The following is a 22,883-nucleotide window of genomic DNA, read 5'->3' on the forward strand; positions in this document are numbered from 1 at the left end:
TTCAGCAACAAAGCTCAGTTGTTAGATTTTTAATCATGTGGTTTTTTTCTACTTCTGGTTTTCTCATTTATGTCAGTAGTTTAGTAAATATTCATCTGACGCACAAAAGAACCACATATCCGTGATCTTCGTCAAATTTGTGGTAAAGTTCATGTTTTCTTTTGTACGTACGCGTACTTCCGGTTTTGAGAATTTTCCTGAACTATAGTTCAGGAAAATTCTCGATTTTGGCCAAATTTTGGATGTCGTTTAAATCACACCTAATCGACCCCAAATTTCACGTAGATCACGAATATTTAGTTTATTTTTATGACAGCTCAATGGTTAAGGCGCTATCGCTTACTTCCGGTATACTTCCGGGAAATTTGCATAAAACTAGCAAGTGAGCTTTGTTCTCTGTACTAATCTCAAGATTGAATGCTAGGTTGTAGCAAATAAAAATGCGATTTTCAAGTTTTGTGAGCATCTTAAGTCCAGTCCTTAATAATGAGTTTTTAGGCGTGTCTAATAGATGGCGTGTTAATTTATTGTTTCAGTTTTGGGCTTATGGCGGTTTGCTGTCAAAAGTTAATCTTTTCTTCGAAAATTACCAATGTATTTACAGGTAAATTCGAGTGATTTCATCTGTAAATTGTCGGTGATGTGTTCTATTCCGTGACTTAATGTATCTCATCAACTTACAGGAGAAAACGTGTTGAAAGGGTCGTGCAGCTTACTGCTGTCAACCATTTATGTGTTCAAAATCATTGTATTCTACTGAAGGTGCCATCAAAATGAAACAGGTACCAACCATTACTAGCTTTATTAATACAGTATTGCTGAAACATATATTCTTCTCATCTTTTATTAGGATTCATCATAATTGCCTGCTGTTTGTATCGGACCAATCCCAGCCATGCCCGATTTTGAGTGTAGACTACTAACTGTTTAATCATTTCTAGATCATAGATGTCAATCACATTGATAACACAAACTATAAACAAGGTGACTTATTGTTATTTTATTTACAGGTTCTTCCTTACAAGTTTCTAACACATTGGCATGACAGATTTGATGAGAAGTCATATTTTGAAGGAAAAAGACAAGGACTACACGCAGTAAACAAGGTTCCTTAATTGCTAACCCGTTGGCTGCTACCCTTCAATCTCCCTGTTTACTTCCATACACAGGTCCTATTGATTTGAGGTATTACTTTCTGTCGCTACAACCTTGTTTGAATTTTATTGTCATCAAATTAAATGTTCATTCTGCTTTTACAGGGTAACTCTTTCGCTACTGATGACATCAACTGTTGTAAACTGACGAGAGAATGCTGCAATTCAAGACTAGCAACATTGTGTAGTTGTTAGATAAATGGCAAGTGCATATCTGGGCTCCCTTCTTTTCTGTGGCCCCGTTTCCCTAACTAACCACTAACCAACGCCCGCCGGTGGTCACTCACCCGCTGTGAAACCAGGAGGAGGGGAGGGCTCTGGTCGAACGGGGACTTGGAAGGCGCACGATCCGATGAAAACTTTTGGAGGGTCATGAGTCTAACCCGGAAGCCTAGTATGACTACATCTCCCCGGAAAAACTTGCCTCGTACTTCTCTCTTCTTCTCGGTCCAGATACATATCTCTGGGGGCCGTAGACATTTCCTATAACAGCATGCGCGAGTTAAAACAAAGCAACCCACTACCCAATGAAACAAATAGCCATGGTTTATTTTTTGTGAAAATCTCCGTCAGTCAAGTTACAAAGACGATGTAGATTTCCGCTAAACTTAACCATCGCTTTTTGTCTCATTGCCGCAGCGGTGGTGGCGGGTTGCGTTTAAACTCGTGCAGTAGTAAACCGTCTTGAACCGGACGCTCTGTTTATTGAAATTTTTGTACAGAAAAAAAAATGATAATAAATAAAATTAAAATAATAATTTTTATTTTTTACAGACATCACATTGTTAGGGTTTAACATTGGTTTATTTGGATATGGTATAAATTTAAGGGTTGGTAGGTGTATGTTTGTGGGGTGTGAAGGTATAAGTTTGTGGGGTTTGGAGATTAATTGGTAGGAATATGTTTGTAGGGTTATAGATTAACTGAATTTTTATCCAAACTTGAAATATCCTCCCTCCCCCTCCAACATACACCACTTTTCTTTCCCAACCCCCAAAACATGTTAATTATTTGTTTGACATGAACATCCCATATTTGTTTTTGTTGCTTCTGAACTTATAAACGGTAAACTGCAATAGTCACGATGACAATTTAACAAAATATGATGCAACTTCGGTAACACAACATCAGCACCAAGGAACGGCCAATTAAACTTGATGTAGGAAGATCTTTCACCAGCATAGGCTTCAACAACGTGCCACATCGGACAGCAACTACGCGAACATAAAACACTAAACCTATAACCAAAATGAAATGAATTAATCTAGACGAATAAATGTCACTTTACGTTATTTACAAGAGTTAAAGCCCTCAGCTGGCTGCATCGAATCCATGTGTACGTTGGGCAGCAACAAAGAAGCTCCTACTTTTACTAAACTGATAATCCTACTTATAAAAAAAAATCAATTACTATCAACAATCAAGGAAACAATTTGTCTTAAATTACAAAAACAAAAATGACATAAGTTAAAGTAAACTATGCAAACACAATCCTTCAGAATAAAAGTTGCAAAAGAACCTACAGCTAGCAAGCATTTACAAGATAGACAACTGAAAATTCTACAACAAATAAGTTAAGAGATAGTCACCGACTAACTAAGTCTGTAGTCTCACAGAACGTTGAACATATTTACCTGAATAGTTCTGAAGTGTTTCTTACAAAACGTACAGCTGGTACAGGAAAAAGAGGAATTTATCCTTGGCATGGTTGTCCAATTTCAAAGAGCTCAATTTCTACATGAGGGGAGAAAAGAGTTACTTATAACAGGAAGTCAAATGCGTTTTTTTTTCTTCTTTTCAGACCTGGAGTGTTAAAATTCAGGCTCGGGCATAACTCAATGAGGGGAAAGAATTGAGGTAATCACTAGTTGTGATTGTGATGGGTAAATGATTTTCAATCTTTTCGTTGATATCCAACTCTTACAGCACTCTGTACAGAACTCTACAAACAAATAATGGTTAAAGCTTTATTAAAATATCTATTATACTGCAGGGTTCTCACTTTTCAATGCTTGGCATTGTCTCTCAATAGTGGGTGGTGTCAAGTGAAGAAAGTTGGGGATCTTCATCAACTCTGCATTGGCAAATTTACCGGGTGGTGTTGCCCCCGGAACAACCCAGCCCTGATCCAAGGGCAGCAAGATACTAGCTGGATGGAAAGACCTGGCAACTGGCCAAACCGAGGGCCAGTCCTGATCAGTTGGCATTTTGTTGGAACGTGAACTGCTGCTCTCTTGTATACTTTGCGTCCGTATAATCTCATATATTCAACGACTTGTTGGGACTCAGATCCAGCGAACTGAATTCGTCATCTCCTAATAAATTTAAACAGAAAGCAGGTTACAGCACATGCCATCCACGTGTACATAATCTAATGATACTAAGCGCCATTTTAAAAAGATGAAAGTTACCATCCACTTTTTGAATTTCTTCATTTTGACGAAATGATGTGGGATAATTAGAAATGGGTCTAGTTGACACCTGCTGAAATTACGGAAAACACGTAGGTTGACGATTGCAGACATTTTATTTGACTCTTTTTTAGCAGACTAAAATACAAGTTTCATCGCCATCTATGATTCACATTTACAACTGCGGCGGATTACAAATACCCGGCAATAGAACTCCAATGCCCGACAGTAGAACTCCAATTTTAAAAATATTGGAGTTCTATTGTCGCGTAGTGGTACTAGTGGAGTTCTACTGTCGGCAATAAAACTCAAATTTTAAAAATTATTGGAGTTCTATTGTCGTGTAGTGGAGTTCTAATGTCCACTCCACTACGTGACAATAGAACTCCACCACTCCATTTTTTTTCTAAAAAAAAAGAATAATTTTCCTGCCAGTGGCTGTAAGGCAGCAGCAACGGTTATCTAAGTTTGAGTTAGGTTTCCAACTAACTTTGGCATGTTGAATCTAGAGAAAATATTACAATAAACATTCCAACATTAATGCACTAAACTAAAGTTAATTGCTACCTACTGCTTGAGTAAAACATTCAGAAAAATAAAGGCCCCATCCCATCTATCCATCCCATTTTACCATTTTAACCAATGGTCGATCTTCTTTCTTGATCGATCGATCCAAATTCTTTTAAGGTGCACATCTCAAATCTAATGTTTACAATAATGTCATTATTCCTGATCTCAAATTACTAATAACGAGTAACTACGATCGAGAACCGAAATGCCAATTTTTATGAAACCGATGTATTCGCACTTCGCAGAAACTATTCAGGTAATTCCTATTTTTGATTTGTTTTCAGTTTTAATTTTAGGTAACACAAACAAAGAAACAAATAGTTTTGAACAGTTAAGGAAGCGGTATCCTACAACAAAGATTGCAGGTTCTTCTCTATTTATTTTTAGTAATATTCAACTATTTTTGTTTTCGAGATGAAGTGTTTCTTTTTTTCTTCTTTAAATCATTATCATTATCCATTGTAAGAGGACGACGCATTGGTGCCTGAACACTTTGGCAAATATCACTAGTAGAAGGAATGTTTGTCTCCGAGTATTTTGGTGCCCATAAAAGAATATGCGCCCCATGTGCAGATGCTAATATGTTACCCAATTGATCAAACCGATTTAAGCACATGATCCCTTTCTGTCCAACTGGCTCAAGCTGGCAAATCAGCTCCCCGTCAGATGCGTCGAAAAAATCCACAGTGCGGGGTTCACTTCCTGGATTAAATGTATCCATTCCTTGTGAGCCCGTGAACTTGGGGTCTGGATATCGTCCAACTACAATAATGTCTTCTAATGGGTGCCAATCTGCCTGTCGATCCAATATAGCGAAAGAGCATAAAGGATAAATTATTTTAAATATTATAAATTTTAAAATCAAACTTTAATAGGCGAAATGTGTTGAAAATGTCGGTGAGGATGGAGAATTTTTGTTTCCAAATTCCAAAGTGGGCCAGAAAAAATTTTCAGTTCGCTGTGTTGATCTGTAATCAAGAGCCTTGTTCCGTGTGCTGGGCTAGTAGTTACGAAAAGATAAATAGAATTTCAATAAAATGCCATTTGCAAAAATCATTTCCATAAAAAAAAGTACCTAAAATACGCAGAATTTACGCCTCCCTTTTCATGCTTAAGTTCTACAAGCGCGCTTTCGGTATTCTTTATATTTCTCACATCCCACAAGCGAACGAAATTATCGCCGGACGATGTGACAAATAGCCAAGGCGTTCTTAATGGTAATAATAATAAAAAAGAAAGTAAATTCATTCAGTTTTGTTGACCAACAATTTAAACTTACCCAGAGTGGAATTCAATGTGGTGCACTTTTGATTTATGTAAACGTTGTTTCCATATAGGAGTCCCGTCTTTGGTAAGCAAATTTACATATCCTTTATTATCTCCAGCAAGCAGAAGTCCCCCAGTGAAGGATACATCAAAAGAGGTGTACCAATTACTACAAATATTAGGTATTATTAGGTACTAAGCCTAAACCCCCAGATTATGTTTCTTAAATAACAAAAAGTTTTACTTGAAGCAGTCTTCTCCGGTGTTTAAGTAAACAGTAACTTGGTTACTTCTTAAGTTCCTCCTACAGAATGTTCCATCAATTGAGCAGGTGTAGAGGTGATTATCTTCATTATAATCAAATTTCATTGCTTGTATTGATCCCCCTGCCCCTAACTTTTATATAAATATAAAATCTTATGTTATTTGATTAAGTTTTATGAAAAATACTCCTTGTATGAAGACATCATGAGATTCATGCTGATGATTCCACAGAATGATATCTCCTCCTTTGGAACCAACTGCAAGAGTGGTGAGTGACTTTGGGTGCCATACTAAGGAAGTAATTCTACGGTCAAAAGGAGATGCAGTCTTAAAAACTTTCAAATGTTGCACACTTTGCATAACATGAAACTTCAGGGTCTGAAAATGATGTAGCAGTTTGTTGAGAAATATATATATATGTTGAATTCTTGATAAATCAATTGTAGAGTAATACTACCTTTTCAAAGCATCTTGAAATTGGTTGGCCAGTTTGTCTTTTTGTAATGTATGACAAGAAATTTTTTCTGGAGAGAGGTTTTACATTAATTGCGGTTTCCAAATCACCAACTGAACAACTTGCAATATCTGATTTTGTTTGTTTTTTTATTTTAGCCGACTCCCTTATTTTAGCTTCAGGTTTCGGTAAAACAGATTTGCTACATCTTTTGGGCACTAAGGTCTTTTCAAAATCGTCATCCGATTGATCTGAACAGAAATCTCTATCAAATCATAAAACAAACGATATTGCCTAAAGTATCAAAAATAAATATTTTCTAATTAACCTTTTCCTTTTGGGAGCTGAAGAACTCTTTTTCTTATTTTGTGGTGCCATTTGCATATAGACCTTACAAATCAGTCATTTGCTAGGAAGTTTCAAGTTTGCATCCAATATATTTGAAAAGTATTTCAACAATTCAACGTTCTACACTTCTACCCGGTTCATACTGATCCATGTGGAAATAAAAGACGTCTGCTACCAAAAAAAACAAAAATGCCCACCCAAGCGGATTTAAATGTTACTATAATTGTTTGATTAGAAGTGGAATTTGTTAAGCTTTTGATAAATTAAATCTAATCAAACTATGTTTTTTAACACAAAATTTTTGGTTCAAGCCTATCAACTGATACATTCCATCCATTTATAACTTTAAGATTACTGGGAATGAAACCTAGCGGGAGTAATTAGTGTTGATGGTGTTTCGTCTGCTTGATTTTATTGAATCATTCATTTCGGTCGTGTTAAACAATTTATAAATAAAAAAGAAAATGCCGCAGCCATTAAAATTAGCTGTTATTTGTTCAAGTAACATGAATCGCAGCATGGAAGCACATAATTTTTTGAGGTATTTTGTATGTTAACTATTTCGGAAAGCTATGCATCGTTGTTGTTCTTTTCTAAACTGAAGTATTCTGTTATCTGTCACGCAATAACCTTAAACAAATGTTTATTATATTACTTCCTTAGCAAGAAAGGATATCGAGTGCAATCATTTGGAACTGGAGACAAAGTGAAATTACCAGGTGCAGCCCCTGACAGACCCAATGTATATGAATTTGGGACACCTTATGATGACATCTATCAAGATCTCTTGCAGAAGGATAGAGAATTGTACAGTTAACTTCAAATGCAAATAAACTTGAAGGAATCCACATTACAATTACACATTTTTATTGTAGGTATACTAGAAATGGACTTCTTCATATGTTAGACAGAAACAGGAGAATTAAACCCCACCCAGAGAGGTTTCAGTCGACTACAGAACAATTTAATCTTATTCTTACATGTGAAGAACGAGTTTATGATCAAGTGATTGAAAGTAATAATGAGAAATTTGTTGTTATTTCAGAATTCAGATATAATCAGTTCATCTATTTTATTTAAAAAAAGGCTTGGAAGGCAGAGACAGTCAGACTACTCCTGTTCATGTGGTAAACATTGAAATTCAAGACAACCATGAAGAGGCAACAATAGGTGCATTTCTCATGTGTGAATTGGTGTCCATGGTAATAATATTGAGCAACTTTTTTTTATTTTAATGGCTATTTTAAAGTGTTTTAAATTGGTTATTTAGATGGCCAACAGTGATGACCTTGATAATGATATTGATGAAATGTTGCAAGATTTTGAAGCAAAATGTCAACGACCAATACTACATTGTCTTCTGTTCTATTGATACACATCTCATATATTACCATATAAAGAAAAACGAAGTATGACCATCAAATTGTATTTCCAGTATTTGATACACAGGCTCACTGATCCAAATGAGCGTATACTCTACGAAGCTTTTCTCGTTTATGTTTCTTGTTATGTTTTTTCCAAGGTTTATCACTTTCATTCAAAGTGGTACAAGATCTAAAAAAAAAAGAAAGACATTTCATACTTATTATTATTATAATTTCTTTAATTTAACTGAGGTAAAACAATTATTTACCCTGGAAAATTGGAATTCGCAGCAACTCCTTTAGTATGAGTTTCACCTGGAGTAGATGCGCGGCCTTTACTGTGTGCAGTTGACAAAGACTGGCTGAAAAATGCTTGGTCAATTGACTGAGCATTATTGTAGTTGGTCTATTGACAAATTTCAAAAAAATAAATAAAATATTGTTGATTTATAAAAAAAAAAAATATAAAAATTCATACTTTGGTGACTCTTAATTGAAAAGGTGTTGGAGCTGCAGTCGTTTTTAAAGGTCTGCTTTTTCCCGCTCTAGTATATTCTTGAAATTCACCCGCATCTATTTCTGGAGGTGGGTTGCAATAGAGTAGTTTACCTTGGACAAAATCTTTCAATATATGGCGTGACGAACGAGGATTGTCCGGTAAGCCTCGCGCCGTCATAAAGCCTCTCATAACTGTTTCCGTAAAAGAAATGTCAGAAAATGCTAAAGAAACAATGAACATAGAAAAATGTTACATCCGTAGGCATTGAGTAATTCTTCCGAAGTCGGGGGTCGTGTTGCGTCTTCTCCTTCACTTGGTTTCGGAATGAAAATACCGTAAGTGGACTCCAAGATGGAACGTGGAATGAGAGATGCGATCAAGTTCACCGGTCCAACATGGTCTCGCATTTGGTCGATAGGTAAAATGCCCCAAATAATCATTTCGTGTTTAGTTGAAACAAAACTAGGCATAACCAAACCAGGGCAATCACACAACATCAAGTCATCATCTATGTTTAACGTCTGTATAAAGACAAAAGAAACAGATAATTAAGAAAATTGTTGTCAACACATGCATAATTTGAGTCTATACCTGGAAGTGTTTGGTTTTTCCAGGAGTAGCAGAAACAGACACCTTCTTATACGTAAGTAAAGAATTGATAGTAGAACTTTTACCGACATTAGGGTAACCTACAAGTCCAACAACTGAACGACCCTCTTGAACTTTTCTTCCTTTATGAATAGTTTTGAAAAGTTCTATGAGCTCTATTCCTGATAGTAGTCGGGTACTGTTTTTAATTTTAACACTATCTTCGGATGAATTTGGTTTGTTTCCTTGTTTACTTTCATCTTTTTTAGTCTGATCAGCAGTTGGTTCGGTTACGCCCTCGGTCACTTTAATTTCTGTTACTGATTCATTTTTTACAATACGGGATTCTTCTTCCTGTTCTTCGCTTTCTTCTACATCTTCATATTCACTGTCATCTGTATCAATTTCTTCTACTTCTTCTTCTTCTAATATCTCTTCTTCTTCTTCTACTTCCTCCTCTTCCTCCTCTTCCAGCAATTTCAACTTGCGTAATTGGTTGTTCTGGTTCTCCTCTAATGCCGAGAAGAAAGCAACAGGTAAATTTACAGTGTCAAAATATTCGGCCCAATGTTGACGCTGTTTTTCACTCAAGAAATCTGCTTTATTAATAAGGATCAGATTCATTTTTTCTTTGCTGGTTTCCACGACATATCGTTCCAGATCCTCGCAACGAAACAACATCGGATTTCGAGCATCGACAATCTGAACAACAACCTATTTACCACAAAAAAAAAAAAAAAAAATCATGAAACATTTAATAACACATGATTGAAGTACTTATACATACATCACTACGTTCGATCACACGCCATAGTTGTCTCCAGAAATCAAGATTTTTTTCATAGGGTGTTAATGTAACACCTTCAATTTCCTGCAATTCAGAAAGACCCTTACGCCATGCTAGAAAGGCTTCTCTTTCAAGTTGCTGCAATTCTTCACCACTAGTGGTCCTGTCCCATAGTGGTCGTCGGGGAATTTTGAGATGGGACGCATTTTGAACTTGAGCTTGCTTAACTTTCTTTTTCTCCTCTGCACTTAACAAGCCATATGTAGCTTGAGTTTTAGCAAAGGTAACATTAAGTTTTTCAGCCTGAAAAAAGTGCATAGTATTGAGATGACAGATTTTTTAAATCTTTACAAAATAATGAAGCTTGACTTACTGCAAACTCAGTTCCAGCTAGCTCTGCAGTTGCCAGAAACTCATCGAGCTGACTTTGCTCAGTGACAGATTGCAAATTCAAACGACCCCAGTCATAACCATCATCCAGCTCTGATGTGTGCAACTGGTGTAAACAATTTTCTATATTTATAACTTGTCAATTTACAATAAATGCATTGTTATACCATGGTTGGGTCTCCTTTTCGGTTTTTGCCTCTCCCTTTCCCGAACCGATCTTTAATGATTGCTCTTCCAAGTTGAATCCCTTTTTTCCCCCCTAAGGGACTTGTTTTTTTCCCCATTTTCGGTTAACCTCTGTTAATATACTTTGATGACACAAATGTATACAATATGACAATATTCCCAAACACTTCAGTAGTTTTTCGACACACGAGTTTTTTTTACAAGCAGACGATTAAACAAAGATTGCAAAACGTGGGCGCAGTCAAGTTGCTGACATCTAGCGGCGCTGTTTATAACCTTTCTTAAAGTACCCAAAATGTTTAGTTAACATCCATGAAAATTCTTCTTCAAACACTACTAGCTAACTCTCAATGGTTGTACGCAAATTTATATTCTTAAAAACACTTTAGTGTCGTGCGAGGTACGATACATATGAACTCAAATTTTTAAAAGGTTTCATATTTGGCCATTTCAATGTTTTATTTCCATTTTTCCATTGACTCCGCTCTGCATTCAGTGTATCTGCCGCCGCCTATGAACAAATATACTTTCCTATATCGATTCCTTTTCATTTCTTTTTTCGGTGCAGTTCAATTTTTTTATTGTGGAATGAAATTGAATCCCATTGAGAATAAGAAATGCATTCGCTTTCTACGGTATTTTTATGCGATATTGCACTTTAATCTTTTCCAACAAGGAAACTAAGTTTCTCATGTTCAGGAACCATGGTATGGACAACAACGATTCAAATATGTCTATCACGCATCCGATAGTGGGAATTAAGTTGAATGAAAATTCCGGTTTTCGCTTTTTGATCTTGTATATTTATACGGTGGAAGCGACCGTTTTGTCTCGTTTATAACATGAACAAGTTTATGAAAGAGGAAGGAAAATGGTAGAGCCACAGAAAGGAAAGCAGACACTGAGGGGCGATCCGTCACGAATCTACTAGAAACGATTTGGTATATAAGAGATGACGATGTATTTAAAAAAAAATGGATCAAACTTGGTATAAAGAGGGGTAAAAATGACAAAATTCCCAACATTACAGACTAGAAACAAACGTCAATCAATAGTTTCGAGTTTTTGCTCATCAGCAAGCGATACAGTATACTACTACCGTGAAATAAATGCCCAACCAGAAAGAATAGAGTCGGAAAACATCATGCAGCAACTGACTTTTTTGGCCAGCAAGAAAACAATTCTTCTTTTCTTTTCATTTTATTTTTTTTATTTTTAAGAGTGCAATCCCTGTCGTCGGACTTGACTCCTTCGGCGGGCATTCGTGAATGGGAGACATTTCTTTTTTCTTCATCGTCATCATTATGTTTTGGACGTTCGGAACTTTTCGTGTTTTGCTGTCCCTTCCGTCGTGTGTGTTGTTTTGTTGTTGTTGTTTCTATTTGGATTTGGTTTCGTCATCTTGGCTGTGTTTGGACAAGGCTAACAGGATCATGGTCAGCTCCTTCTTGCTGATTTTCCCGTCGCGGTTAAAGTCGCAGCCACGAAGAATGGTCTCTTCAAAGTCCAGAAGATCTTGGGCATCGTAATCCTGAAATAACGGCCAGTCGACAAAACAAACGTGGGCGTCAGAGAATCTAATAATAATAATAATAAAGTCTATGGATGCGATGACATTAGAGCGATGATACTAAATAAAACCGCGTGATTAATAGTATATTAATATTCTTCCATTTTTCTTTTTTCTTATTGATCGTAGATAGTGTGAGATCTCCCCGGCTATATTTCAAGCTGCCAAGTCGGGCAACAGCTATTGAGAGAGTAAGAGAACGAACTAGAGAACTCTGTAGATGTGGAGCTGTTAATGATGCAGTTGGGAGGGAGGTGAGTTGAAGTGAGAGAGACAGAGTGACTGGCTATAGATATGCAAGGAGATACTGGACCCATGTGGATTGCGTCAGTCTCAGTCTTGCTATTCTCTCTCTCTCTCTCTTTTTCTCCATTTTATTCCTGCTCCAAGGAAATTAGGACGTCGTAATGAATGTGCGTGAACTCTCGGTCCGGCCGTTACTCAACCCGCCATCCACCCATACCCTCTCTACAAAGTTCGTTAAATCCACAGTTTCAACTTTTTTTTCTCTCTCGATGTTCTCGAGTGGAACGGAATAAACCTATTGCGCAATAATAACTAATAAGGGACTGGGTTGTGCAAAGGAGCCCAAGGGGAAATTATTATTCAGAAGTTTTATACCTTTTTTACAAGTTCCAGGAGATCTTTGAGGAATCCGCGAAGTTCTTCGTTCTCGATCGTGCCATTGTTGTCCTGCGCATAACAAAATACATAAATACAGAATAAATACGAAATCCGATTTGATATGAGACAGCCGAAGATAATTGCATAGAAGTATTCTGTCCAAATAGGATTAGTTTTCCCTTTTTTTTTTTCTTTCCTTAATGGACGTAGGGTTTGAGCCATCAGTCGCTGGATGTCTATTCTCACTCTCTGTCGACAGCGACCCTGTCCGCCTGTTACGGATGCCCAAACTCATCAAGAGGGCTTCCGAGTGCCAAGATTCGGCAAGGGAAAGACGCACTAGACAATTACAGACGCGGGGATCAACGATAGAAGGAGCAGCAGCCCGTTGGGGGGGATGAAACAACATCACCAACATTGTCATTTGGGAGGAGGGGGGGACTAGGGTTTGCTAACGCGATGCGACAGCACTCTCGGAGCTTATAGGGAACTTGCTAGCAACTTACTCTGTCGTAGAGAGCGAAGACTCGTTCGATATCGTCCTTGGATAGCACCGTCGGGCCCTGATGGCATCGCCGGAAGCGAAGACATCGAAGAAACGCAAGGAAAAATGGCAGGATATCCATTACGCACATGGAGAGAAGGAGCGAAACCAAAAAGATTGATACGTGTCATTAGGTGATGGACTGTGGGTTAGCAGCCATCGATCTGAATCGACAGCCGATAATTAAATAGAATGCCTCTACTCCGCCAAGACGGAAGGAAAGCCCAGCCCCATTACCTTGAAAACTTGGCGGCACAGGAAATTCTCGCGGACGGGAAGCAGTCTAACAAGTAATGGTGGTGTTACACACAATTCTCAATCTAAAAATTTCATTAAAAAAAAAGTCAAAGTGTTTTCAACCTTACTTGGACATTTCAGAGAGCTGCAGCTTTCCGTCTCGGTTGGCATCGAATACTTGCAACTAGAAACCCGGAAGGAAAATCAAGGGAGATTAATAGGAATTAAAGTGTTGTTGCCATTGCCGGTCTGATTGCAGCACTACAACGACGTTTTCACTAATAGTTACAAGTCTGTTTTGTCCGTCCCTTCGAGTCGAGTATTAGTGGCTGAATGTGAGCCTCACTTACCATGGTATCCGTGTACTCGATCAACTTATCCTCGGTAACCTCCTTGTCGCGCTGAGCCTCGGTTAACAAGTCACGCAGGAAATTCTTGGTCGAGCAAGAGGATTAGGTGATGTAACACACAAAAACGGTAGGGGGGGGAGGTAAAAAAAAATTTAATAGACATGACAATTAAAATCGGTTCCATAGTAATTGGGTGCCGCCAGCAAACTGGACGGCACCACCACACCAAATAAAATCGATTCGTTTGCAGGAGTGACGCAATTTTATCTCGCCGACGTGACGTGACCTACTTTCAATTCGTCAGCTTCGATGAATCCGCTGCCGTCAGAGTCGTATTCCCGCCAGATCTGTGCGTGCGTCCAAAACAAACAAACAAACAGATGAGATGCTGTTTAATTAACAATTCAATGTTGTCACAGTTGCAGATTGCCGGCACGGTCGGCAGTCGTAGAGTCTATGTACGGTTCCATTTTGACGTACCTTCATGAATTCAACGCTAGAGTCCAGTGGATTGTCGAAGCGGAAAAGTAGCAAAAAGTTTTCCTCCATGGGAAGTAGTTGGGCCAACTGGGCGTGCGCACGGTCCCGCATGATCGAGTGCATACCGAGAAAACGAGGGCAATCAAAAATTAAAATAATTGTAACGCCATTGTTGGAACAACGACAAGAGCCAAAGTGGAGAGCAGAGCAGCATCAATATAATAATGCAATTTATAATGAGGCAGGTAAAGTCTCTCTACTCTCTTTCTACGTCTCTACGTCTCTAGGAGGTGGACTATCGAAGCAAAGCCCCTCGGGGGCGTCTGTTTTTGGATATGATTGGACCAATAAGTCCTTGTATGCGTAACGAACGCTGCTGGTCTGTATATACCTCGCGAATGTCGATTTTCCCGTCCTGGTTATCGTCGTAAGCCTCCATGAAGCATTGCTTCAATTCGGCCAGCATGGCGTCTGACACGACCTGCAATCAAACAAACAAACAGACAAATGTAGGCAATCAATGCAGTCTGAAAGAAAAAACAAACAAATACAACAAATACACAGTCGCAAGAAAACGCTAGACGACGGCTAAATATAGCGCGCCACGATATTTTTCTTCCGTCAACAACCAAGAAACTGTTTGTGTGTGCGCACACCGGCGTTTTATCGATTGCCATCGTCTCTCGTTTGCAGCTCGGTAGGTCAAATAAACGACGGCGGTGGCCGGCGCTATATCCTATACATTCAACGGGTTTGCGGGACTCTCGTCTCGACGTCTATCGTCCACATTGGCGTAAATCCCTCACAATCGACATCGGGCGACACACACACACATACACACATATTACACGGAATAATGGCACACACACGCATCGCATATAAAATATCATCAGCCAACAACAACAAAGCAACAACAACGACAACAACAACTTGCCATCGCTGCCACTTGATCGACCGTCAAACTCGAAATCATTCCTCATTGCGTGTGCGGTGTCCTTGATGGCGATCGATGGGGCCCTACTTGAACAACACGGTCAATTCTTTCTATTTTTTTCCCTTTCTATAGCTTCGTGAGTCGTCTGTCCGTGTGTTGTACGAGAGTGGATAGCGCGGATATTTTTAGTTTTATTTTTAACGTCAACTGCTGCTGTTCTTGCTTGTCCCTCCCAAATCTTAACCGACGTCCGTTTACAGCCCAGCAAAGAGTTGGACGTACGTGAAATACGTCGCTAACGATAGTTATTCGTATTATGCTGGACGGTTTGGCACGATAAGAAACATTGTGAGCCGAGACGGGAGCGACACAATGACAGGCCTTTCACATTGACTCCCAAACGAATTTCCATTTGGACGTGAGTTAAAGACTTAAAGCCAATAGTTTAGATATAGTTCAAGTCCCGTCGTTGAACATGGCACTAAAGTTGGAGAGTCACGATGGCCGGCAGTCTTAAACTCGATCGAACGACATTGAATATAGACGAGTTGGCCGGTTCCGACAACCAGACAACCATGTGTCCTGTCCAGGTTGCACTTTGGGACCCGATGGGGATGTCACAATTCTTTTTTGTTTTCCTTTCCTTTTGTTAAGGAAATAAAAGAGGAAAGATAAATATTGTGACGTAATTTGATTAAGGAGGGGAAGACTGCAAAGAATAGCAAAAGAGAACTTGAGCCAAAGGGCCCACGGTATAATCGAGAGAGTAAATAAAAATGGCAGAGAGCAAAATAAATAACGAAATGTGCACAAATAGGTCGTATTGACAGTAGAGCCATGTTGTAATAGAAGTTGTCTCTCTTGGGCGTGGCCTTTTTTCCCCCCTATATAATAATAAACGGGCAAATACGCACAGCAATGAACCGTGATGTCGACAGACATCACTCTGCGGGCGGTGATATCTCTGTCCATTTTCACGGGCTATCAAAACGAGCGCAATAAAAAAAAAGGCCAGCTAGGACAATCGAATTGCATCTCCGCCTGTCCTATAAGCCACCGAAAATGTCTCCTATTTTTATTTCTTTGTTTCTGTCTCTCTCTGCATGCTGGCGGCTCTGTGCTGGGCAGTTTCATCATCCCAAGCATTTTGACGCTGTCAACGACCAGTTTTGATACTGAAAACCGTCCACTACGTATATGACACTGTTACATATGGACACGCACGACCCACGACATTGATCCGCCCGCTCCTACTCTCGCTCCCCTTCCAGCTACAGTCATGAAGGGCGGGACCCCTGTCAAGTGTGGACCCAAGTTTCCTGCGTTTTCTTCACTCAAAACTTCGCAAGGAATGTTGCAACTGCTGCTGGCTCCTTCGAGCCTGCCGACTCCGCCAAGAGAAAGTGATCCTTCATCGCTAACGTCTCTCCCTAATACTGTCCAGCGCGCTCCCGCTCCCAGTAAATTGAGAATGCTCGCGACTAATAATCATCATGCAAGAGAACAGCGTTGACGGAATACCGCAGCGGGGGGAGAGAGAGGGAAAGGACTCATCGGGTGACAGCCAAGTCAATTATTACTTAGTGCAAGTGCGGGTGGAGAGCCGTGAATCAAACAAAGCTTCTATACACGTATACCAGTACATACTATTTAGAATGATAAACATCCGCGAGCCAGGGCATCGCGTATTAAACAGTCCGCCCGTTTCCTGAGCGCTTTAGATTGTCGTCATCATCAGCAGTTTTTCAACTTGCCGGAGGAGCGCGGTGTATCACGTCGACTTTTGGCGAGTTCGCCAAATGTTCGGAAACTTTAGGGCCAAATTTACAATCAAAGTTGGGCATTTCAGTTCTTAACTTACAAGTTTTCCCGTATATTTTCTATTGCCCAGTTTGATTCTTCTTTGTGCCAGCTGAAGGGATAATAGTTTACGGTATAACAAGTCCTATCGGCGATAAAGTCGTCGTTCATGACTGCAGTGCTGTCGCACTATGCAAATTCGAGACGACCGAATCATCTAGATTCCACGTCCAAAGGAAATGATGTGAGCTCCCGGCGCATAAATTATTCGTTTCTGATCGATACATTTGAGATGGAGGGATTTTTTAAAAAACATTTTCTATGCCTTGAATCGAAGCGAAAAGGGATCGTATACCGATGTAATTCCCAAATCAATTTCCATCCCGTCACTCAAGATGATAGGTTGATAGTGACTAAATCTACTATCGTTTGACATAGGCAAACATTTCCCCAATGTAAACATATGGCTAAACACTCACCTCCGGCCCGACGTCCATGATGTTGACGCTAGATACAAACTCCGCTAGGAAACCGTCCAATTCAGTGCCTTCGATGTAGCCGTTGGCTGTCAAGCGAAGCAAACAAATAAAAACATGTTAGATTGTTCAAATTTGTCTAAACCGTAAAAAGTCGTAATACTCTAAACGAAAAGAATATAACAACTTCCTTCCATTCCAACGCCATAAACGAACCAAACACGTAGCGCAAATGCAAGTGTTGTTGTTCTATTAACGGCGTTCGGAGGTGTTGATTCAAGGCAGACTATAGCCCGTAAATAACTAGAATGGTAATAATAACCTCACATGTTACAACCATCCAACAACCATTTCGGAGAAGGATGAATAAAATGATGCAACAACAACGAAAAAGAACACTAAAGAAAAACACGTAACTCGTAAATTTAAAAATAAAAGGAAGGAAAAGAAAAAAGAAACGCGCTACAAGATAAAATGAGTTATAGGTTATTTGCATCACGGGCTGGAAGTGCGCTCTCGTGTTGCATCTTCTTCTTCTTTTTTTTTCTTTCTTTCTTCCGTGTATCCCCCGGACGGGAATTTTGTTTTTTAACCGCCCATTTATTCAAAAAAAATGCGGCAGGGAGAAAAGGCTATATAAGTGCTACATAGAGACGAAAAAGGGAAGGAAAATTTTTGCTGAGTTGGTTGGAAAACTCGGAAGGGATGATGCCATTTGCCCATTTGGGAAGCCCTGAGCTTTTCCCTTTAGCGGCTGTACGCGCGCGCTAATAGGCCCTCGCAGCAGCAGCAGCAGCGGTCGTACTACTATATAGTACTTATAAATGGGCATTATGATTGCTATCAAGACAAAAACATTGCTGCTGCTGCTCCTGACGGGTCGATGGCGGGACAACCGAGAAGAAGACGAGCGCCGAAAAGAAGGAAAGCCTTAATAATCTAAAGAGTCCGGGCGCACACACCAACACACATAGAGTTTTATGGCCAGAGAAACACGTAAGCCGCAATATGTGTAAGACATTTGATAGGCGGGCCCAGCAGCATCCGCATCAGTAAACGTTACGGACACAAAGCTTGATGGAGGGTATAAAGAAAGCGCTGGATGACGAACGACGGTATATAGGAAATGACCAACTATGTGTGGGCCTAAACATTCAGCAGCACGGAGCCTGGGAAATGGATTGACGAGTCGACCGCTCTTTTGGGGGCTGATTTTATTGGCGAACCCCCTTTAGTGATTTCCCAGTGTCGCTATAGTAGCCGGTCGTGGTAGCGCGGTAATCTATGAATATTTTACAACCACGTCAGCAACAATAATAAACAACATGAGACAAATGATGGGCCTTCCTGTATAGCCGGCCAGAGAATGTATTCTCCATCTTATAACCGGAATATGCCAAGCAATATCAAAACGGCCTCTTGGCCCAGGGAAATTGCTTTTCCAAACGGAGGGGCTTTGATAATATACCAACAGCACACATAGCCAGTCCCACGTACACGGGCCGTGCCGGTATATTCGCTATATATCCCCGCCGTCAACGGCTTCTATCCGAATCTTGAATGAGGTTTCCCAAATTATTCCTCGCCAGAAGATTGCGAGGATGGTCGGCTGCACTTGCAACAACAACCACCACCACCCCACACAAAAAGTCGAACGTATAATATAAAAATAGTTGGTTGTTGTAAAAGGATCACCGTCTAGCCACATATGGGCCGGTCTATCAAATACTTTTCCCTCCAGCAGGCTCCATTACGAGGCGCGAGTGTGTATCATATAAAGAGCAAAAAGAAAAGAAAAAAGCGGATGACGAACAATAGAAAAGAAAAACAGCCAATGAAAAAAGAGAGAGAGGCTGCTTTATTTTTCTCCCGTGTTTTTTCTTTTTTTCTTTTCTTTTTTGTTTATGTGTTAGATCTTCGTGTCCTGGTCGTCTAACAAGGACAGGAGAACGACAAGAACCCCGAAAAATAAAAAGACAAAAAAAAGAGAATAAGTTACACGTACATAAATAAATAAAAAAATAAATAAGACAGCTCAGTGGCAACAATAGTCTCTGCGTTTCTCTCTCTATTTTGTCTTTTTTCTTTTTACTCTCTGCAATGCGCCAGCATCCGCTCGAGAAGAGCCGGGAGCGCACCACCCCCCTTCGCTTGCATCCCCCAGTCAGGGCCCTCTCGTCATTTTGAATAAAATTTCATTCAGTCTTTTTCTTCTTCTCTCGCCTGCTGTATATTATTATCCGTCTTTTCTTCGTACTCTTTTCTCCAGTTTCCTTTTCCATCTCGACTTTTCTTCTTCTGTGGTGTCTCTCTCGTCTCTCGGCTTTTATTTTATTTCTTTTTATTGAACTTTTGACTGCATTTTGGACGCGTTCGTTCGTTCGTTCGTTCGTTCGTGTGTGCCGCCTGCTCTCGCTTCTCCCCGAGTCGCTTTTGTTGGCATTGTTGACTTTATTCTCCCTTCGTTTCCCATTTTCTTTGACTGGCGCCTCTTTTGTGCACAAGCAGAATAGCCAGAGATGGCGAGGAGCTACATATATACACATCACATACTTGACGTCATTTGCATACACTCTCCCACTCTTACGACAACTATTGACAGTCAGCCACCCGAGTTTTTTTTCGAGAAAAAATCAACTCGCTCCAGCACGGAGAAATCATCAATCATAAAAGAGATGCACAACTCGAGGCGCAAAGAAATGGATTGACTAAACATGTCGTCATGGATGTATATATACTACTACGAGATTTGGGCGACTGTATGCATCCTCACATATTTATCTAACATCGTCATTATAACGCACAAAAGCTACACATGCCGACTACTGTGTAGCATCTTCATCATCTTCATTGAAAATGCAAAAACCCCCTCTTTTCAATTGAGTCGTCGACAGAGTCTCTGGAGGGGAGCCGGCGGGATACGTGGGCAGTCCCTAATGGCTGGAATGCTGGATGGGGGATACGTAGTGTAATTGAAAATTGTCATAAGAGCAAAAGAAAAAAAAAACAAACCAAACGGAAGAGCCCAGCAACTGTCACCTCAGCCTTGATTGCACTCTATATAGCTTGGATGGGAGGGGGCGGGGGACCTGTAATGCAATTGGGCAAATCCTGTCGGGAGGAGTCACGCATTCGGAAGTGCAGAGCAAAGTCAACTGATAATCAAAAGCCCGGCCCCAAGTCGAAATTCCCGCTATGCAAGTCGAGCATTGATAGAGCAATCCCCGGAATGGCCATCGAGTGCGGCAGCGTTGGCGGATGTTCAACAAGAGAATAAGACGAAAGAGGCGGGGGAGGGGAGGGCAAAGGGAGGAACAACAGGATCGCAATCAGGATCTCAAAGAGGAAAGTTTACAGAACTAAATGGACTGTGTGTCTCTCTTTAGTAATTGAAGGGGGGTAACTTGCTGATCCATGCCTAATCCAATTGCTGTCTGACTGTGAAATAGTCGAGGTTGGCGGTTCATTACTGGCTCGATGTGATGTCGTCCCTTGCTCTCCTGCAGCCTATAGCTATTCGTTTCGAGTTGTTGTCGTTGTTGTTGTAGATGATAATGGTTTCTGGGTGGGGTCCCCGGTACCGCCGTCTGCGATTCCTATCAGAAATCGATCGGTTTGGTTGGCCCTATTTCCCCCCGTCCCGCAAGTTTTTATCGCAATGATGAAGCACAACAGCGAGCACAACATCACGTGAGCGCCGGTTGAGTTGTTGAAACCGTGACTGCCCGTCGTATAAACCGCCGTTAGGTAAAGTCAATATATAGTACACACATCCCACCCCTCTTCTCCTTCAAAATCCTTCCACACATGCACACAAGTACTACATATAGAGACGTCCAACTAGCGATGAGGAAATAAAAGAGGGGGGAACAATATAAAAATAACTCCCATCAACATACATACACATCCATTGTTGAATGGTAGTATTATTAGTCTATTATAGCCAAATATCGTGGGTTATTCTTGGTGTATTACCGTCCTTGTCGTAGTGGCTCCAGACGTCCATGAACTGGTTGGCCGATAATTTGGTCAACTCGCGGCTCTCCGGATCGCGGAACTGTCGCATGAAATTGCTGCAGCGATCCAAGTTGATTCGGATGTTATTCTTGAGCTGCTGCTGGGCGGCTGTGTTATTCTGGGCGCTGGAACTCATCTTCGTTATTTTTAACTGTTGGTAATCAATCGAAAGAGAAAAGAAAATGATCAAGAGTCAGCAATACACGATATTCACAGTTCAATGAGATCAATTCGGCGAGAACAATTTCATTCTTGACTCGAATCAATTTGGAAAGAGATAAAAAGTATCAGTTTAGGCCTACGTGTCGCTTTAAATCATTCAAAGATAATCTGTCGCTTGTGTTGGACCACCTATCACCAAGGGATACGCTTATATAAAAATTTCAGCTTCGTTCCCTAGGAAACTTCAAAACTAACTGGGCGGAAAAAGGGGGAACAAAATCCTGTGAAGAGTAACGACGTCGTTGGCGAGTGCCAAAAAGTGACAAACTCTGCTGGAAATTTTAGATCAAAATGGCGAATTGACAGTCAATCCTTGGAAGAAAATGCGAAAAAAAAAACTGGCGCTCGTTTAAAGCTCAAAGATCAAGTCAAAATCCGCGCATCGTCAATCAATAAAGAGCTTCCAACCGTTATGTATGGTAACGATCTTCAACGGGAGGGACCCGTCTCTCGAAGTCGAAAGTCATTAATGCAAATCAGAAATGACGACAGGAAAAAAGTGCGGGTGAGCGTTATAGCCAAAATGATTACAATAAAAACAGTTAATTCGATGTCAATAATCGCACTTCAACGTCTAGCGCATTTCAAATTTCTATCCGGAAAACTTGACTTGGACTGGATGATGCACATCAGTGCATGTCTGGCAACTTGGAACGATTACACGTGGCGGAAAAGAATATTGATTTTCGATTATTCTTAGAGCTTATTATACTGTGGTTTACCGATTGTCCAGCAGCCATTATTGTTTGTGTTATTGCTCTTGTGTGATGAGTTGGAATATAAAAGGGGGGGGGTACATTGTTCTCTGCACGCACTGCTTCGTGTTCCGATTCCCTTGACAACCTGCCGTGTTGTTTTGCTAAAAAAAAAAATATCAAATAATCCTTCGGCTCATCTCGTTTTTACCTTCCCCGAGTCCTTATGTTTTGTTACGGTGGCCGAGAACTGCGTAGTTGCTGTACACAGTGGCAATGTCTATACTCTCCATTTTCAAATCTTGGCGCTCTGCGAGAGAGCAGATATACGTCGCGTACAAGTCGCCTTTTGAGTTGAGCTTCGGAGCGATTCTAGCGTGCTGCCAGCCTGTTAAAATGGGCGTGTTCTTTGTTCAGTCGATCGTCCGAACGACAGGCCCTATATAAATTGTTGTATTTATTTGTTCCGTGCTTTGGCATTGCACAGGACCGAGCCTTATATACTTGGGGCAGCAATCTCGCCGCCCCGATCCGAAAAAGGGCTCAACTCACAACCGTCAGTCCGTCACCCAAAAAAAGCAACTCTCTCTCTCTCTCTCTCGGCTTGTAATCCACGACGAAGAGGAGGCTATAGAGCAGTGGAAGTATTTACA

General features: G+C 40.3%; 4 protein-coding genes, 1 long non-coding RNA gene and 1 pseudogene across 9 annotated transcripts in view; 2 read left to right on the forward strand and 4 right to left on the reverse strand.

The window, feature by feature from the left end:
* The first annotated feature begins 330 nt into the window (after positions 1-330).
* On the forward strand, positions 331-1,895 carry LOC124210574. 3 transcript variants are annotated; one of them, XR_006881268.1, is made up of 5 exons: positions 331-604; positions 684-782; positions 851-911; positions 1,011-1,185; positions 1,260-1,895. It is a non-coding gene; the product is annotated as an uncharacterized LOC124210574 (long non-coding RNA). The 3 variants fall into 3 exon arrangements; XR_006881267.1 differs by having other exon boundaries at positions 851-984; positions 1,049-1,185; positions 1,260-1,424; XR_006881266.1 differs by having other exon boundaries at positions 851-1,185; positions 1,260-1,424.
* A 456-nt stretch (positions 1,896-2,351) lies between these two features.
* LOC124210575 lies at positions 2,352-3,779 on the reverse strand (annotated as a pseudogene).
* A 568-nt stretch (positions 3,780-4,347) lies between these two features.
* Positions 4,348-6,633, reverse strand: LOC124210577 (DNA damage-binding protein 2-like). Of its 2 annotated transcripts, none has more exons than XM_046608720.1 (8): positions 6,448-6,633; positions 6,123-6,384; positions 5,852-6,043; positions 5,646-5,797; positions 5,415-5,570; positions 5,211-5,345; positions 5,003-5,135; positions 4,348-4,931 (listed from the first exon to the last, which is right to left on the reverse strand). In XM_046608720.1, exons 1-8 carry the CDS (start codon positions 6,501-6,503, stop codon positions 4,533-4,535), a joined length of 1,485 nt encoding a protein of 494 aa, XP_046464676.1. In that variant the 5' UTR covers positions 6,504-6,633; the 3' UTR covers positions 4,348-4,532. The 2 variants fall into 2 exon arrangements, with proteins under 2 accessions (XP_046464676.1, XP_046464677.1); XM_046608721.1 differs by having other exon boundaries at positions 6,123-6,370; positions 6,448-6,627.
* A 202-nt stretch (positions 6,634-6,835) lies between these two features.
* Positions 6,836-7,946, forward strand: LOC124210578 (RNA polymerase II subunit A C-terminal domain phosphatase SSU72-like). The gene is made up of 5 exons (XM_046608722.1): positions 6,836-7,008; positions 7,131-7,274; positions 7,343-7,482; positions 7,554-7,669; positions 7,738-7,946. The coding sequence occupies exons 1-5, from the start codon at positions 6,932-6,934 to the stop codon at positions 7,837-7,839; spliced, it is 579 nt and encodes a 192-aa protein (XP_046464678.1). The 5' UTR covers positions 6,836-6,931; the 3' UTR covers positions 7,840-7,946.
* LOC124210576 (large subunit GTPase 1 homolog) lies at positions 7,878-10,573 on the reverse strand. Its single transcript, XM_046608719.1, has 8 exons — positions 10,263-10,573; positions 10,079-10,201; positions 9,706-10,008; positions 8,922-9,632; positions 8,584-8,851; positions 8,310-8,521; positions 8,101-8,237; positions 7,878-8,021 (listed from the first exon to the last, which is right to left on the reverse strand). The coding sequence occupies exons 1-8, from the start codon at positions 10,377-10,379 to the stop codon at positions 7,919-7,921; spliced, it is 1,974 nt and encodes a 657-aa protein (XP_046464675.1). The 5' UTR covers positions 10,380-10,573; the 3' UTR covers positions 7,878-7,918.
* Positions 10,574-11,061: 488 nt separating this feature from the next.
* Positions 11,062-22,883, reverse strand: part of LOC124210582 (calbindin-32-like) — a 40,830-nt gene continuing 29,008 nt past the window's right edge. For both annotated transcript variants that reach the window (XM_046608728.1, XM_046608729.1), the window contains exons 2-12: positions 21,272-21,464; positions 17,300-17,385; positions 14,478-14,567; positions 14,087-14,173; positions 13,897-13,953; positions 13,607-13,690; positions 13,385-13,440; positions 13,257-13,302; positions 12,982-13,038; positions 12,473-12,544; positions 11,062-11,812 (exon numbers count right to left, since the gene is read on the reverse strand). In XM_046608728.1, coding sequence (XP_046464684.1) covers positions 11,660-11,812; positions 12,473-12,544; positions 12,982-13,038; positions 13,257-13,302; positions 13,385-13,440; positions 13,607-13,690; positions 13,897-13,953; positions 14,087-14,173; positions 14,478-14,567; positions 17,300-17,385; positions 21,272-21,464 — 981 coding nt within the window. In that variant the 3' untranslated portion in view covers positions 11,062-11,659. The remainder of the gene's footprint in view (positions 11,813-12,472; positions 12,545-12,981; positions 13,039-13,256; positions 13,303-13,384; positions 13,441-13,606; positions 13,691-13,896; positions 13,954-14,086; positions 14,174-14,477; positions 14,568-17,299; positions 17,386-21,271; positions 21,465-22,883) is intronic.

Source organism: Daphnia pulex, chromosome 2 (assembly GCF_021134715.1).
Source record: "Daphnia pulex isolate KAP4 chromosome 2, ASM2113471v1".
Taxonomy (NCBI): domain Eukaryota; kingdom Metazoa; phylum Arthropoda; class Branchiopoda; order Diplostraca; family Daphniidae; genus Daphnia; species Daphnia pulex.